The following is an 18,196-nucleotide window of genomic DNA, read 5'->3' on the forward strand; positions in this document are numbered from 1 at the left end:
CATGTGACCTCGGGGAACATGTTTTATGTGTTTTTTTTTTGCCGTACTGGAATAAAGTGTACTTGCACATCCACTCAGTAGGTGGCAGTGGCGCTCTCATTTTCAGAGTGCGCGCAGTATTTTTGAACTAAGGAAGAGCACTCAGCACACACAGACAACAGATATGAAGAGCAGTGTGCCACCGCCGTTTTCGAAAGCCGTTTTCCGACCGGACTCACTCACGCAGCGACCCACTGTCTTGTCCGGTTCTCACGTCGCCGCCCGAGAAGTGCCATTTTCGGCTTGGGATCGTCACGACGACTGCCCTCACCTACGGTTCTACCTCGGCCGCCGTGAATGCGCTTTTTTCGTGCCGTTTGCCTTTTAGCTTAATACAGTGGGTGATGATGAAAGAGAAGTACTGGTTTCGAGGGTTTGTTTTTGGGTTTGCTGGCTGTTTAGCAGTATAGCGTCACTGACACTCACGGCAACAAACGGGAAGGGTGAGCGCTGCCGCACCAAGCCACTTCGGCTGCATTTTAGCACATGAAAAATAGCGAATACCGTACTAAGGTATGACGGAAAATTTTAGTGGTTTTGAAACCGCGACGTTTTCACACCACGGTAAACCGTGAAACCGGTAACCGGCACATGTCTAAGTGCAGTGATGGAGAAGTTGAGAACAGGTCGGAGGCCGCTAATGCCTCTTTTAACTTTCTTCTTCTTCTTTTTCACACCGAACATAAAATACACGACAGCACACCCTGTGGCGAAACAATGCAGTACAGTTCCAATCAGTCATTCAATAACACTCAACAGCTGGTTAACAGCATTTGCTAAAAATTAAATCTATTCGTGACACCACAAGCAATGACGAAGAATGTTTTTCTAAGGAGTGTAAAGCTTTCGGTTAATGCAGAGGTCTCCAACCCAGTCCTCAAGGCCCACTGTGGGTCCTGGTTTTTGTTCCAGCCGATCCAGCAGAGACAGTTGAACCAATGAGGCTTCTGCTAAAACAAGCCACACCTGACTTCAATCAACTGATTGCACTTGTAAAACACCAGGTTGGGGAAAAAGTGTTGTCATGGTGTTTGGTCGGAATGAAATCCTGCACCTACAGTGGGCCTTTGTGGAATAGGTTGAGGACCCCTGGGTTAATGGTTTAGCGAACGTACCTCCGGTGAACATTTCAAAATAAAAGCACGTCATGTTCGTCATATAAATAACGATTTCTGGAGTTAATCCCACATACTTCAGAATTAATATTATAATATGTTGAATAAACACTAAAGAATACAGATTCTACACTAAGAATAGCTTTCAAATGACACTCTTTATGACAAATATGATTGGCAATTAATAATTATTATGCTATTATTAAATATAGTAGTATACTATAATAATAATTAGAGCTGGGAATCTTTGGGCACCTAATGATTCGATTACGATTCAGAGGCTCCGATTCGATTATAAAACGATTATTGATGCACCCCCTCCTTTTTTTTTTTTTTTTTTTTTTTTTTTAATGTTTTGTACATTAGTTCCAAAATTGTTCAAAAATATTCTCAGGCTAAACCACACTACTATTTCAGTATCAAGTTAACATATAGCAGTAAACAAATATACAAAAATAACATTAAATAAAAAAACTCCAGTCCCTATTCTGTATCAGCAGCTTTAAACTACATTCAATTAATTTAATGTTGTGAATCAACTGTTAAATTTGTTAAAATTGCTCCCGTTATTCCATAATTTCCCTTTTGTCTACTTTCGACATGTGAAAGTTTTAAAACTATTTTAAAGATAGATTCAAGTCAATATTTTACCGATTTAGGAGGATTTTAGATAAAAAGTTAATTAGGTTCGCTTGGAAGGTTCGCTACAACAGCCTTGCAGGGAAGTGTACTGCTTTAAGATGGCGGCCGTTGATAACGCCCGCATCTAGCTTTTTGTAGATGTTCTGCTAACACTACCAAATCTATATGCATCTAGTCCTATATAAATGATATCCACCGTAACATATGGATGTACTTCGCAGCAGCTTTTCGGCAGCAGTCAGGTATGTAGTTGTGTTTTTTTTTATCTCGTTGCATGAGTTGAGCTAGAGCCGTGAGTTGAGCATTGGCATTACCCGAGGGGCCGGGTAATGGGAAGCATGATGTTTAGCTACTCTCGCTCCGTCCCGAAGACCGCGCGGCGCGCTGAGTGTAGTGTACTTCCACTTTACTTCGCATATTTCAATAATCGGAATTTGGATGTTTGTGAATTGTTCTCGAATCTTCCACGGCCGAATCGCGAATAATCTAAGAATCGGAAATTTTGCACACCTCTAATAATAATGCTTGAATTTTTTTTAAGAATTGTTTTGAATAATGTTGGAAAGGCAAAATCAGTTTTCTGAATCTGTTTACTTTCCATTCTTTTGCACTAATAAATGCTATCACAATTCAACAGCATTTATTGTTATTTACATGTTTAGTTGTACTTTAATAAAGAATTTAAGTGTTCCAAAATGGTTTTGTGAATTAATAAGCGTCAACAAAAATTTCATTGCTCAATTAGTAAAAAAAAAAAAAAGAAAATTATTAGATTAGTCGACTAATCGTAAAACTAGTCGGCTGACTAATCAGGAGAAAATTTGTCGTTTAGGACAGCCCTCGCCCAGCCCATGAAGAGGGCCCCTGAATATATTTGCTTAAGGCCCCAAAATTGCCAAGTCCACCGGTTGTTGCTTAGTATCAGTGAGTCAGCTGTGCTACACGATGGCTGGAGGAGGTGAAACGCCCAAATTTTTCTCCCCATCGAAGAAAATGTAATCGCTGTTATGGGAATACTTCGGCTACAGAAAAGTTAGACGGCCGCGGCTTAGAAGACGAGGGCCAAGCAACATGTAAAATATGTTTGTGGAGGAGACAATACTTCCAATATGATTTCGCATTTATACAAAATTAAAGTTTAGTAAACACTGTCCTGAACGTTAACTCCAGCGTGTTTAGTGTGTCTCGCGTGGGTAAAATGTGTTTTTTTTTCTCTCTGGCAACTTACTGTGTTTAGAAAGGGAGTGTGTGTAAGATGTAAACATGATACGAAGTCATCCACATGTGTTTTTTATGGAAAATAATTCTGTTCTCATGCTAAGAATGTTGAGCTATGGCTATAGATTTAGGCTCACATAAAGGACTGCATTTATTTTAATTTTATTTAGAATATTTTAAAAATAAAAATCCTGTTCAATTGACTTTTTTAAAACCCAGATACAGTGCCCCCCATAATTATTGGCACGCCTGAAAAAGATGTGTTTTTTAGCTTCTAATATATATTTTTTAAATTTGAATATTAAGGGACCTTAATGGAACAAAAGAGAAAAATCCAACCTTCAATACAAGTGCATTCATTCAGTGGGGAAAAAATCCCACTTAAAGAAAAAATTATTTGACATCAAATAATGTGTGTCACAATTATTAGCACCCCTGGTGTTAATACTTTGTACAACCCCCTTTTGCCAACAAAACCAGGTCTGGGGACTGAGATGGCCATGGGAGGAGCTTGATTTTGCATCTGGTGAACCATTTCTGTGTAGATTTGGCCATATGTTTAGGGTCATTGTCTTGCTGAAAGACCCAGTGACGACCCATCTTCAACTTTCGGGCAGAAGGCAACAGATTTTGATTTAAAATGTCCTGGTATTTCAAAGCATTCATGATGCCATGGACCCTAACAAGGTTCCCAGGGCCTTTGGAAGCGAAACAGCCCCACAGCAACACTGACCCACCCATACTTCACAGTGGGTATGAGGTGCTTTTCAGCATGCGCATCTTTCATGGCACGCCAGACCCACTTAGAGTGTTTGTTGCCAAAAAGCTCAATCTTGGTCTCATCTGACCAAAGGTCCCAGTTGAAGCCTGGGACCGTGTGTATTTTTGTGTGAGACCAAGATTGAGGTTTTTGGCAACAAACACTTTTTTTTCTCTTTTTTCCATTAAGGTCCCATATTATTTGAATTGGAAAAAAAATATATTCGAAGCTAAAAAACACATCTTTCTCAGGGGTGCCAATAATTATGGAGGGCACTGTATCTCTAACACATTTTAGAGCTTTAATTGCAATATTTTGTCTTAAGGTTATCACACCATTAGAATGTCATACTGGCACATGCCTAGTTGTCAGGCCAAAAAACTCCTATGTCATAATTTCATATATTTTTACAAACTGATACCATTACAGTCAGTCCCCACGTGTTTTTTTTTCTTTTTAGTTTTGCAATAATGTTGTAAAGCCAACAAACAGTTTGTATGCCTTCCCTGTAATGTCGCCACAATTTAGCTCTTGCCACTTAAATTTTGGAACACAATTGAAGACAAAAATCCGAGCCTTTTAAGTGGAGTCACTGGTAAAGTGGAAGGTCTCACTTCATCTCAAAGACTTCGTTGTGGAGGTAGTTCTCAAATGTCTTGCGGTACTCCAGCTCCTCCTTCTCCTTCTTGAGCTCTTTGTCAGTCTTGGGGCAGGCGCAACATCGCGTGCCGGGTCCCAGCTCTTCCGTCTGGTTCCACTTTTGCTCCTCGTCGCCGTCCACCTGAGTGGGGACCCGTGAGGGCAGCTTCATTCCTAGGAAGATGGGAGGATGCTGTCACAAAAATGAGGGCGAGACTAGGACCACACACACAGACACACACACACAGTGTAGACAAAGGCGCCCTGGGGCATTGAGGGACATCTGTGGCCCGCCCTTGACCTATCCTGGTGGCGATAAATTACAAAAGACACGCCGTCCCTGCAGATCTCTTTCCTTGACACATGCAAAAGTTCTTATATAGTTTGAGGTTAATTTGTTGTGAAGGCTCGAAGTGGTTCAATTGCCGCTGACCCCGATCATAACACCTTGCAACTCCTAATGCAGTCAGTTAAGGCAATGCTTTCACATTATCGTATCTGGCCAAGATTTTTAAAAAATGGTTGTAATGATTTTTTTAAAAATGCAAATAAACACCTATATTTAGCGTATTAAAGATGCTGCCTACTTTTAGTTTCTCATAATAATTGAATTGAACTGACTTAAAACAAATAAGATTCACTAGTATAGGGCTGCAGCTATCGATTATTTTAGTAGTCGATTAATCGATGAACTAGTTAGTTCGAATAATCGAGTAATTAGATAAGGAACATGAAAAATTAAAATACCTGAGCTGAGCCTCAAACGGTATTTTAAAAAAAAAAAAAAAAAACAGAGGACCTATGTACAACAAAAGAACAATTTGCTAACATACATAGCAAAAGTCCACTATCTTAAATGCTATAAAATGCTAACGTTCTTTTACAATGCTCTTAATAAATGGTTCAGACACATATTCCCACACAAAAAAACGGCTAAATATTCAAATAAACTAAATTATGAATGCATTAAAAAACATTAGCTCCAACAAAACTTAGCTTACGTTGATCTTAACAGGGAGCAGTTGGATTCACCCATGTGAAATGAGGCAGACCAGAGTGCAGTGTATCCACAATAATCAATAAAACTAAAAGCAAACACTCTCAAAACAAACCAATACAACGCCACTTTAATTAAACGAATACTCGAAGCTATAAAATTTAATTCAAATATTTTTTTCTAATCGAATAATTGTTGCAGCACTACACTAGTATATGTTGCATTACTATGAAACAACAGAAGATAACCAAAACTGCTGCAGTGTATATTTCTATTTTTCTTGATATTTCCCTATTTCGTCAAATTCAACTCACATTTTTATTCCTATTTTATTTTGTTGGGTAATCATTTAAATTTTAATACTTGTTTATTTTGTATTTCTTTTCAAATGTTACAGTAATGTTTATCTAACATTAGTATTTTTCTTTAGCTACACGTATATTGAAAGAAAAATCTGGACAATACTTGCCCAAATGGTTTATGCTAGTTCGTAATGTACCCCCCTTCACATTTTTTACTATTTCTGTAGTTTTCCCTTGGCTAAAATGTTATTTTGACTATTTTCATTAGGGGTGTGACAAAACAGGTTCTGTGCCTACACTGGTTAGTAAATTTCCGTGTAAATCTGAATTAATCCTTTAAATACCCCTAAATCTCAAATAACTACCGTAGTTTTTGCACTAAAAGGCGTACCTGACTATATTCCGCCACCCACCAAACATGACACGAAAACGGTATTTGTTCACAGACAAGACGTACTGGAATATAAGCCGCAGCTGTCCTCGCTGTATTATGGGGTGTTTACACCAAAAGATATTAACTGGTAACGCTTTATTTGACAGCGGCATCATATGACTGTCGTAAGACCAAATGAACCACCATGAAGCTTTGGACAATGGGTGCAAAGCTTTATTGCTTCAAGAACCTTAATTTGGCAATCACTGCTCCCTTGCGGGAGACAGTCAACCTCTTCTGCCACCTCCCGCCAACACTTGTTGTAGTCCAACATGTCTCCTAGCATGCATTGCAGCGTTACAGATGTAAATAACAATCTAAATTCATGTTCTGTGCTAATTATTTAATTAGTTGCTGTTCCAGTTGTTTCATTGATTGCTAGTCATTGTAGTTGGTAACACTTTGTTAGACAGTCATGAGCATTAATGAATGCTTATAACAGATTTCATTTAGTGTTATCAGGCAAATTATCTCACTTTTGAATGGATGTAAACAATCCAAACTGGACATAAATGGAGTTGGTAACATTTTGCCAGTTGACACTTAATGACATCTGTAATAAGTAGGGTTGCGCCGATCATGTTTTTTTGCTCCCGATCCGATCCCGATATTTCCCGATCTGATTGCTTTTTTTTTTGCTCCCGATTCAATTCCAATCGTTCCCGATAATTTTTCCCGATCATATACATTTTGGCAATGCATTAAGAAAAAAATGAATAAAACTCGGACGAATATATACATTCAACATACAGTACATAAGTACTGTATTTGTTTATTATGACAATAAATCCTCAAGATGGCATTTTCATTATTAACATTCTTTCTGTGAGAGGGATCCACGGATAGAAAGACTTGTAATTCTTAAAGGATGAATGTGACTTTGTATATTGTGACTAAAAATTGCCATCTAGTGTATTTGTTGAGCTTTCAGTAAATGATACTGTAGCCATTTAACTGTTCTGCCCAAATGCATGATGGGAAGTGCAACCATGACTGTGCGTAGCGGCACCAATTGATATATCTTCTCTGCATTGGGAAGTAACATAGGGTGCTAAGGAAAAGATCTACCGCTCTTCCCCACATTGCTTCCCACGACATTTCTAATTGTTGAGAGAGGTATTTTAAGGCTTTTGCCAATTAAAAAGAGGGTCCAAAGACTGCCAAAATTCTCTCTACTCATTTTACGTTGCCTGTTAGCTCTAAATATAGGTAAAACGGCGCCAAATAGATTGAACGCGACAATGCGTGAGTGGGTCGTGCAGCGCATGCGTTAATTGCATTCAATATTTTAACGTGATTAATTAAAAAAAAAAAAAAAAATTACCGGCGTTAACGCGATAAATTTGATAGCCCTACTTTAAGCCAAAACTAAAGACTCTGGATGAATGTAAGACATTTTGTCTGTAACGTTAAATACAATTAGAAAATGATTTAATTAAAAAAAAAAAAATTAATAAAAGGCATGTCCGATATTTTTTTGCCGATTCCGATACTTTGAAAATGACGTGATCGGACATCTTTAGTAATAAGCATTCAATAATGCCCATGATCGTGTCAAAGTGTTACCAAATACCATAACAAGCAATTAATGAAACTGGAACACTAACTGAAGAAATAATTAACAAAGAACATGAATTTAGATTGTTATTTACATCTGTAACGCTAAATGCATACTAGGAGCCATGTTGGACAACAACAACAGTGTTGACGGCAGGTGGCAGAAGAGGTTGACTGTCTCCCCCAAGGGAGCAGTGATGGCCAAATGAAGGTTCTTGAAGCAATAAAGCTTTGTACCCAATTGGTTCAAAGCTTCATGGTGGTTCATTTGGTCTTATGACAGTCATATGATACCGCTATCAAATAAAGCGTTACCAGTTGTTGTTATGTTATTATCATTTACATCGGTAGCGCTGCAATGCATGCTGGGAGGCCTGTGTTGCCTACTAACCCAGATAACTCAACAAATAAGCCGCACTGTACTATAAGCCTCAGGTTTCAAAATGAAGGAAAAAAGTAGAGGCATATCGTCTGAAAATTACGGTATCCAAAAAGTCCAACTGTATTACATTACATACACTGCCCTCCGGTGGCAGCGTTGGATCTGGCTAGACTGTCGCCTTGTATGACTGAGAAGCAGACTGGGATGTCTGATACTTTTAAAGGATAGCTCATAGCTGTGCTCTGGTTTGGCCCACATAAGGCTGTAAGTTGTTTCAGCTAATATATATTTGCGTACGCATTTGTAATTAAGTTTACAGCTACAGTTTGTGGAGTTATGTGTGAGCGATGTGCAATGAGAATTAAATAAATTAGCATTCGTAGCATTGAAGCTAGCGGACTTTTGTTAGCCAAATTCGGCTAATTTAATCTACTAAATTTACATATTGATTAAACTAGATGGACGTTTGAAACCCAATTGTTTTGTGTCCAGTGTTGAATTGGTAAAATGTGTGTTGTTTTGAACATAAATCTACATATGTGGTGCTTTACAAATTATCAAAAGTGAAGGAAGTAAAAAAAAAGCTTCAAAAAGCAAAATTGCCTTGTTTGACGTCTGTAAAGCTGAACAACTTCACATGTAGTTAGGAGAGAACGTCATATTAATAAAGTAAGTTAAAAAAATAAGGTACTCCAGCGTCCAAATCGCATAAGTCAAGAACGTCGTAACCCGGGGACTACCTGTACTCAATATCGCAGTTGGTAGTTTCATCTTTTGTGCTCATCGAGACATCTTACTGTGATCGGTCAGCTTTTGGATGTCTGGCATGGCAATAATTTGACCACAAACTGGGAGTGTGTCTCACCCTTTTGGCAGTAATCAAACTTGTACAGCTCGCTCGCCTCGGCCTGCCGCTGACAGAAGACCAGGTAGTGTGTAATGTTGCCGTTGGGGTCGTTGGGCGGCTTCCACTTCAGTATGATCTGCGAGGACGAATTGGATGAGGAATTGGGGTCCAAAGGCACTGATGGTTCTGTGGACAGAAAGACAAAAATACAACATTTAAAATGACTCATGTATTTAGCATTCTGGCTCCGTGGCGACCTTCATGTCAGGGAGTTCCGGCAAGAAATTCTAGCCACTTTTACTTCTGTGTTGGAGAGGGGAATAACGTCATGGGAGAAGCAAAAAGTGATTTTAAAAAAACACCAGAAAAAGTCGCTACATTTGTTTTTAGCGGCTGTTGACGTAAAAGTCGCCAAAAGGCTTTGGAAAATCACCAGATTTAGCGAGAAAGTTGCCAAGTTGGCATCTGTCACATTCCTGCTACGTCCTTATTTGTATACCTTTGCTGACACCTAGTGGTGGGCATACAACATAATACTGTCTTTACTTCCCTTTTCACCTCTCTCTGTCAAAATGGATTAGACGTCTAGCACCGTCAATGGCACTAAAAGATAACCCAATCACAGATTCTTCAAGATTAAATGAATTGGATGTCTGTTTATCTCATTCACTCCCAGCCATTTTCACCGGTGCCACCCCCTTCGCTCCGGGCCGTTTTACTGGATTTTGACTGACTTTGCAAGGCCCACAGAAAATTGTTCTATTGCTATATAAACATGGAACCCATGGAAAGATTAGACTCTCTTCTTTTTCCATTCTTTAGAAATTAGCATTAGAAAATAGCTTAGTTTGAGCAATTTTCCAATTTCAGAAGAAAAAACAGAGACATTGAGCTTTTTGTGAAAGCATACATTTCAAACATAACTTTGACTTGAACACAGCTATTTTTTGCTTTAGTTACAGTGGGGCAAATAAGTATTTAGTCAACCACTAATTGTGCAAGTTCTCCCACTTGAAAATATTAGAGAGGCCTGTAATTTTCAACATGGGTAAACCATGAGAGACAATGTGGAAAAAGAAAACAAGAAATCACATTGTTTGATTTTTAAAGAATTTATTTGCAAATCATGGTGGAAAATAAGTATTTGGTCAATACCAAAAGTTCATCTCAATACTTTGTTATTTACCCCTTTGTTAGCAATAACCGAGCCCAAACGTTTTCTATAACTCTTCACAAGCTTTTCACACACTGTTGCTGGTATTTTGGCCCATTCCTCCATGCAGATCTCTTCTAGAGCAGTGATGTTTTGGGGCCGTCGTTGGGCAACACGGACTTTCAACTCCCTCCACAGATTTTCTATGGGGTTGAGATCTGGAGACTGGCTAGGCCACTCCAGAACCTTGAAATGATTCTTACGAAGCCACTCCTTTGTTGCCCTGGCTGTGTGTTTGGGATTATTGTCATGCTAAAAGACCCAGCCACTTCTCATCTTCAATGTCCTTGCTGATGGAAGGAGGTTTTCACTCAAAATCTCTCGATACATGGCCCCATTCATTCTTTCCTTTACAGAGATCAGTCGTCCTGGTCCCTTTGCAGAAAAACAGCCCCAAAGCATGATGTTTCCACCCCCATGCTTCACAGTGGGTATGGTGTTTTTCGGATGCAATTCAGTATTCTTTCTCCTCCAAACACGAGAACCTGTGTTTCTACCAAAAAGCTCGATTTTGGTTTCATCTGACCATAACACATTCTCCCAGTCCTCTTCTGGATCATCTAAATGCTCCCTAGTGAACTGCAGACGGGCCTGGACGTGTACTTTCTTCAGCAGGGGGACACGTCTGGCAGTGCAGGATTTGAGTCCCTGGCGGCGCATTGTGTTACTGATAGTAGCCTTTGTTACTGTGGTCCCAGCTCTCTATAGGTCATTCACTAGGTCCCCCCATGTGGTTCTGGGATTTTTGCTTACCGTTCTTGTTATCATTTTGACGCCACGGGGTGAGATCTTGCATGGAACCCCATTATCAGTGGTCTTGTATGTCTTCCATTATCTAATAATTGCTCCCACAGTTGATTTCTTTACACCAAGCGTTTTGCCTATTGCAGATTCAGTCTTCCCAGCCTGGTGCAGGTCTACAATTTTGTCTCTGGTGTCGTTCGACAGCTCTTTGGTCTTGGCCATAGTAGAGTTTGGAGTGTGACTGGTGTCTTTTATACCGATAACGAGTTAAAACAGGTGCCATTAAGATAGGTAACGAGTGGAGCCTCGTTAGACCTCGTTAGAAGTTAGACCTCCGACAGCCAGAAATATTGCTTGTTTGTAGGTGACCAACTACTTATTTTCCACCATGATTTGCAAATAAATTCTTTAAAAATCAAACAATGTGATTTTCAGTTTTTTTTTTCACATTCTGTCTCTCATGGTTGAGGTTTACCCATGTTGACAATTGCAGGCCCCTTAATCTTTTCAAGTACGAGAACTTGCACAATTAGTGGTTGACTAAATACAGTGGTACCTCTACATACGATCGCTTCGACACACGAACTTTTCGACATCCGACGTAAAATTTGACTCGCCATTTGTTTCTACATCCGACGACATGCTCGAAATACGACGACAATGGCAGCACCGCAGACGAATGCATGGCGGATTTTCTTGTGTGACAAATCAACACAGGTTTCAGAAAAGGTTGGTACCGGTGGTGAAACAAGGAAAAAGTTGACGCTTACCTTCTAAATGAGGATGCAAATGACAGAAAAATATGAGCGTAGGGTGGGCATCTGTGAAATGGCTCAACAATACATCTCCACGGTCCTCCTCCGACCATCGTTCGCCAGTCTTTATAAGTTAAGCTGACAATTCTTATTGTGGTAACATCTCCAGAGAAATCGCCAGCTTCGCCACGTTTTCATCATTTCTTTCACAACTTATTCAACACAAAACGCCTGCTGTCTGCCGCAATTGACGATGTTCTCAAGAAAGCATTGAAAGCGAAAGTAAACTTTCACCCGCTCCCCTCCCTCTTTGTCACGTCAGCGCCGCGGTGCCTTCAGGTACAGAAAAAAACGTCCGCCTTATTAGAACCCGTTTCGTTACACTATTACAGGAATTATTATTATTATTATATTATTAATCCGATTTTTATTTATTATTTATTTGTTTTGCTATATGTAATTGCCATTTGTAATAGTACCAGCAGTATTTTTTAAGGATTTAGTGCAGGTTTTTGGGCTGTGGAACGAATTAATGGAATTATAATGTATTCCTATGGGAAAATCCTGCTCGACATACGACCATTTCGACTTACAAACAAGCTCCTGGAATGGATTAACTTCGTATGTAGAGGTACCACTGTACTTATTTGCCCCACTGTATACTATATATAAGCTCATTTGCCGACAGCAGTGTGAAATAACGTCCGAAACTGGTGGGGATGGGAAGTTTGGATGTCTGGGTGACGGCGAGCAAAGTCTATTCGCGCAACACAAACCGACTTGTCACTGTCGGCCACTTACAAGTAATGACAGGGTCGCCCTCGCGGCGAGGTATGACAATCTGACTTGACACGGGCAACCTTGAAGCGAGGGGTGCCAGACAGGGTAAGCGTACCACTCACTCCAGGCAGACACGTATTAGTTTCTCTATTCTCGTGTTTGCATATGGTATTAATAATATATGCAATATGTCTCAGGGATAAAAAATTGGCACACGAGTCTGTCCTCTTTTTTCCATCTTGCTGCAATTCAAGGATTTATTTCAGTAGGCGATTAAGATGATCGCATACTGTATGAATTACCGCAGCCTCAAGCAGAGCATTTGGTGAGAACTCATGATCTTGAGCTCACAAAGTCACACTTGAGCCATACGTTACAAATCCTATGGCTAGCCAGCGTTGCTATGGAAGCCGTGGCAATAAAAGCAAACTATCCAAATATTAATTTTGTAACACAAGTATAGTAACTGGGTTTATGTTTTAAAATGGCAGGTCCACGTCTCTTGCACCCATATACCAAACCCAACAGGAAATCGGCTGTTTTGGATTGAATGTTGAAAAACATGCCATTTTTGTCGAAAACCAGGGTGCACATTTCAGACCATTGCGCCGAGGCAGTTAGTTGGATTCTTCTCAAAATTGATGAGACTCTTCGTGAGATATATGAGATGTTAAGTTATTAAAATGGTGAGTTTTCATTCACGGGCCTGACCTGGGCGGGGTACCAAAGTCGGGTGTTTTTTTGGCAACTTATCCTGCAAGTATGATGATTAACCCTTTACTCGTTCTTGAGTTACAGACAAACAGAACGGAATACATAACTACGGTTTAATTTACTGGCAGAGGTAATAATAGTTTGCAACATGTCTTACTGGTGGCATTGGTGCGCACGTAGATGATGTCACTCTTTGCCCCGTTGACCTGGTGCTCATCAGAGGCAGACAGCTGCGTCTTGACCATGATGGCGTACTGCGTCCACGGCTTGAGAGGCCGGATCAGGTGGCCCGGCTCCGAGGGTTCTCTGTCGCCCTCGCTGAAGCGCGGCGGGGGGTCCACGTCCGCGATCACCCAGCTGTTTGAACCGCACGCGTCCTGCCCATCGAACTCGGTTACATTTTGAAACGGCCTGAATAGATAGGACGGTTGGCAGTGAAAAGTCATGTTTAAGTGACATTGATGGCAATAAACGTCCTATCTATTTCAACTGGGATCTTTGCCTCTTCGATCTCAATGTGCAAAACAAGCCGTCATTATCATCTTTTGGGCAGAACATGACACAAATTGCCAGCAACCAAACTAAGTTTAATACACTTATAGGTTTTCCGTGTTGCTTATTCACCGTAAGGCAACCGGCAGGATGATCAACAATCTGGACATCTGGTTTTACGAGACAAAAATAAGGTAAGACGTAATTAGACGCCATTAGACGTCTTGGTAGAGGCAAACGTTTTTGTGTGTTGTGATGCACGGCCCCAGACTATCAGCAAAAATAATCAAACTGCTGTGTTTCACTGTATACACTGATCATATGTAAAAGCACATGGCAGCTCTGGATGCTAACTATCTCCATAATAATATTTGAATAAGTTGGATCACACAATAGTATACCGTGAAGATCTGCAAATGGTTTTTGACATCAAACACTCTCCTGCTCTCTTCACTAGAGCAGAGGAGTGTTGTCACTAGCGAACTTGACACATTAACGCTACTCGTCTCATCCCGTCTTTCCAGTTCATTTTGCTTTTGCCGTCCTTCTCATTAATGTTCCACTCTGGTTCAAATTGAAAGGGCAGAACTGATGACATGTAAATTTAGTTAAATTCCGGCAACGTACCCATGTGACATCACCGCCCTGCGACGTCAACAACAATGGCGACCTACTAGCTAAAATAATTTTACAAATTTTATTAAAACAAAAACATTAAGAGGGGTTTTGATATCAAATTATTACAACTAGAGCTGTCAAATTTATCGCGTTAACAGGCGGTAATTAATTTTTTCAATTGGAATATTTAAAATAAATTAAAAAATATATATATATAAAATATTTGACGCATTTAACGCATGCGCGGAATGAGGATACAGGCGTTCATTGGACCGTGTCGTTTATTTGCATAAACTTCGGCAACTTCTTGATGACCAAAATAAGTATTATTTATAGGGCTGTCAAAATTATCGCGATAATGGGCGGTAATAAATTTTTAAAATTTATTACGTTAAAATATTTGACGCAATTAACGCACATGCCCGCTCAAACAGATTAAAATGACAGCACAGTGAAATGTCATCTTGTTAATTGTGTTTTTTTTTTAGTTTTGTCGCCCTATGCTGGCGCTTGGGTGCGACTGATTTAAAAGGCTTTAGCACCCATGAGCATTGTGTAATTATTGACATCAACAATGGCGGGCTACTACTTTATTTTTTTGATTGAAAATTTTACCAAATTTTATTAAAATGAAAACATTAAGACGGGTTTTAATATAAAATTTCTATAACTTGAACTAACATTTATCTTTTAAGAACTTCAAGTCTTTCTAGCCATGGATCGCTTAAACAGAATGTTAATGCCATCTTGTTGATTTATTGTTATAATCAACAAATACAGTACTTATGTACCATATGTTGAATGTATATATCCATCTTGTGTCTTATCTTTCCATTCCAACAATAACTTACAGAAAAATATGGCATATTTTATGGATGGTTCGAATTGCGATTAATTGCGATTAATTACGATTAATTCATTTTTAAGCTGTAATTAACTCGATTAAAAATTTTAATCGTTTGACGCCCCTAATCATTTAGTCAAAGCACAACAAATATAATATTCCTCTCTCTCCAAAAAAAAAAAAGTTCACAAAAAGAAAAGCGCTTCAATCTGTATTAATGAGGCACAGTTAAACAACCAGGCAAAGAGAACTGGCATTTCCAATATAAATAGCTATGCAAAATACACATAAAACTTACTAGACTTTGGTCAAACTCTATTCTCAACAAATACACTAGATGGCAATATTTAGTCACAATATACAAACTCACTGGATGGCAATGTTTAGCCACAATATACAAACTATCAGAGGTCTTGTACATTGTGAAGCCAGCACTCAAATGAACGTAAGGTACAATGAACCCGGAAACTACGGCGTCAGTCGAGGGACAAAACGCACTCGCTGGCTCCATATCTAATTAATTTAAAACTCGCAATTGACACCTTGTGGTGTATTTCAAACACTACCTTACGTAGTTAAAGACACTGTTGAAGAACGGCAGGGAGCCCATGTGCTGTCACCGCTCGGTGATGTCAACAATGCCGAGCTACTAGTTTATTTTTTTGATTGAAAATTTTACAAATTTTATTCAAACAAAAACATAAAATTACTGTAACTTGTACGAACAATTATCTTTCAAGAACTACAAGTCTTTCTATCCATGGATCCCTTTAACAGAAATAATGTTAATAATGTTAATGCCACCTTGTGGATTTATTGTTATAATAAACAAATATAGTACTTATGGACAGTATGTTGTATGTATACTCTATATCCGTCTTGTGTCTTATCGTTCCATTCCAAAAATAATTTACAGAAAAATTGGCATATTTTAGAGATGGTTTGAATTACGATTAATTATGATTATTTTTTAAGCTGTGATTAACGCGATTAAAAATTTTAATCCTTTGACAGCCCTAATTATAACTCGTACCAACATTTATCTTTTAAGAACTACATGTCTTTCTATCCGTGGTTGCCTTTAACACATTTCTAGTCAAAGCTTCGCATTTGTATTATCTCGCATTCTTGTCGCATCTGAAAACCGTATGTTTGGCGCACGCGCCAATCGCAGGGTTGATGTAAAACTTACGCCTCCTTGTAGAGCACCATGAATCCTAGCAGGTCTCTGAAGTCTGGAGGCCAGAAGGCTTCCCACTTGACCATAATCTTATCACTCATGGTTCGGATTTGCGTGAATTTCAGGACGTGATTCTCACCTGACAAAACAAATTTGGATTATGAGGTGAAGAAAGGAACAGAATATGTGCACGAGTAAGACACATGTGCTGAAACGCCAATCATTTTTACGATCTGGAGCTGATTTCGTCTGAACACATCTGTAGATCTTTGCTAGCAAGACTTACACGAGGCCTGGTCGCCGTTGGTTTTGGAAGCGATATCGTTCTTGCGATCGCGGGTGCCGGTGACCTCCTCCATCTTGCGAACCTCGGAGATGCACAGCTTGGAGTTGTAGTGGAAGAACATGCGTCCCTTCTGGATGCTCAGCTTATGCTTGGACCAGTCCCAGAGCTGCCGTAGGTTCTGGTTGTCCAGGGCGTAGAAGGAGTAATTGCTGTGGAAAAGATGAGAAAATTTTAAAAATCTCCATTTGAAGAAGCTCTGTTGGAGTGAGTTGACTTGAACTCACCCGATTTCAGTCTCCTCCCCGCGGATGACGCGAAGCTTCCGGAAGAAAGACAGGGAAACCAGGGCGTAGGAACGCCGCACAGTCAGATAGCCGGTGATCTCCTCCAGCTGGCCCAGGTTTGCCTCCAACTCTGCCGCTATGTTGTCTGTCGAGAAAAAAAAACCACACAAAAAAAAGGTAGGTCATATGAACTGGTCAGCAACATGAAATACAACGTTTTGCCCACTTACTTCCTCCACGTAGGTTGATGACCAGGCTGCCGTTGAGAATGGTGCAGCCTGCCAACGACTGCGCCGCCGTGACCGAGTCCACCGTTTTCAGACCCATGCACACCTTGGGGCAGAGTCCGGCACATGGTGTGCAGTTTAGCCTGTGGAAGGAGCAGGCGCTGATTAGGCTTGTGCCAGTCACCGGATTCAAGGTTTACGGTGGTATGAAAACTAAGCTTGAGAACGATAAACCGATACGACCGGATATCCGGTTTTACAGGCGAGCGATACGGCTGTATCGATAGCTAACCTTACTATTCGAAAGTAAATGGCCAGTAAATCTTAGATGTATTGATAGTATAACGAGGACTCGGCTATCGCTGGCGCAATAACCGGCTATTAGTTTCATACCATTGCTTTGCTAGTTTTATGTTCCAACTAGGGCTGTCAAAATGTTCGCGTTAACGGGCGGTAATTAATTTTTTAAATTAATCACGTTAAAATATTTGACGCAATTAACGCACAAATGTCCCGCTCAAACAGATTAAAATGACAGCACAGTGAAATGTGTACTTGTTGTGTTTTTCGGAGTTTTGTCGCCCTCTGCTGGCGCTTGGGTGCGACTGATTTTATAGGCTTCAGCACACATGAGCATTGTGTAATTATTGACATCAACAATGGTGGGCTACTAGTTTATTTTTTGCTTGAAAATTTTACAAATTTTATTATTAAAACGAAAACATTAAGAGGGGTTTTAATATAAAATTTCTATAACTTGTACTAACATTTATCTTTTAAGAACTACAAGTCTTTCTATCCATGGATCGCTTTAACAGAATGTTAATAAAGGTAATGCCATCTTGTTGATTTATTGTTATAATAAACAAATACAGTACTTATGTACCGTATGTTGAATGTATATATCCATCTTGTGTCTCATCTTTTCATTCCAACAATAATTTACAGAAAAATATGGCATATTTTATAGATGGTTTGAATTGCAATTAATTGCGATTAATTACGATTAATTAATTTTTAAGCTGTAATTTACTCGATTAAAAATTTTAATCGTTTGACACCCCTAGTTCCAAGTGATGTGTTAATGAATGACAATTAGCTTGTGCGTCAATCATGCTGCGCAGTGCC

The 18,196-nt window shown here is 39.5% G+C and overlaps 1 protein-coding gene across 1 annotated transcript in view; it reads right to left on the reverse strand.

Moving 5' to 3' along the window:
- Positions 1–18,196, reverse strand: part of insra (insulin receptor a) — a 166,127-nt gene that overhangs the window by 23,834 nt on the left and 124,097 nt on the right. The window contains exons 4-10 of the mRNA XM_057858219.1: positions 17,072–17,211; positions 16,842–16,986; positions 16,558–16,766; positions 16,284–16,410; positions 13,295–13,548; positions 8,950–9,117; positions 4,389–4,587 (exon numbers count right to left, since the gene is read on the reverse strand). Of these exons, the coding sequence (XP_057714202.1) occupies positions 4,389–4,587; positions 8,950–9,117; positions 13,295–13,548; positions 16,284–16,410; positions 16,558–16,766; positions 16,842–16,986; positions 17,072–17,211 (1,242 nt within the window). The remainder of the gene's footprint in view (positions 1–4,388; positions 4,588–8,949; positions 9,118–13,294; positions 13,549–16,283; positions 16,411–16,557; positions 16,767–16,841; positions 16,987–17,071; positions 17,212–18,196) is intronic.

Source organism: Corythoichthys intestinalis, chromosome 14 (genome assembly GCF_030265065.1).
Source record: "Corythoichthys intestinalis isolate RoL2023-P3 chromosome 14, ASM3026506v1, whole genome shotgun sequence".
Classification (NCBI taxonomy): domain Eukaryota; kingdom Metazoa; phylum Chordata; class Actinopteri; order Syngnathiformes; family Syngnathidae; genus Corythoichthys; species Corythoichthys intestinalis.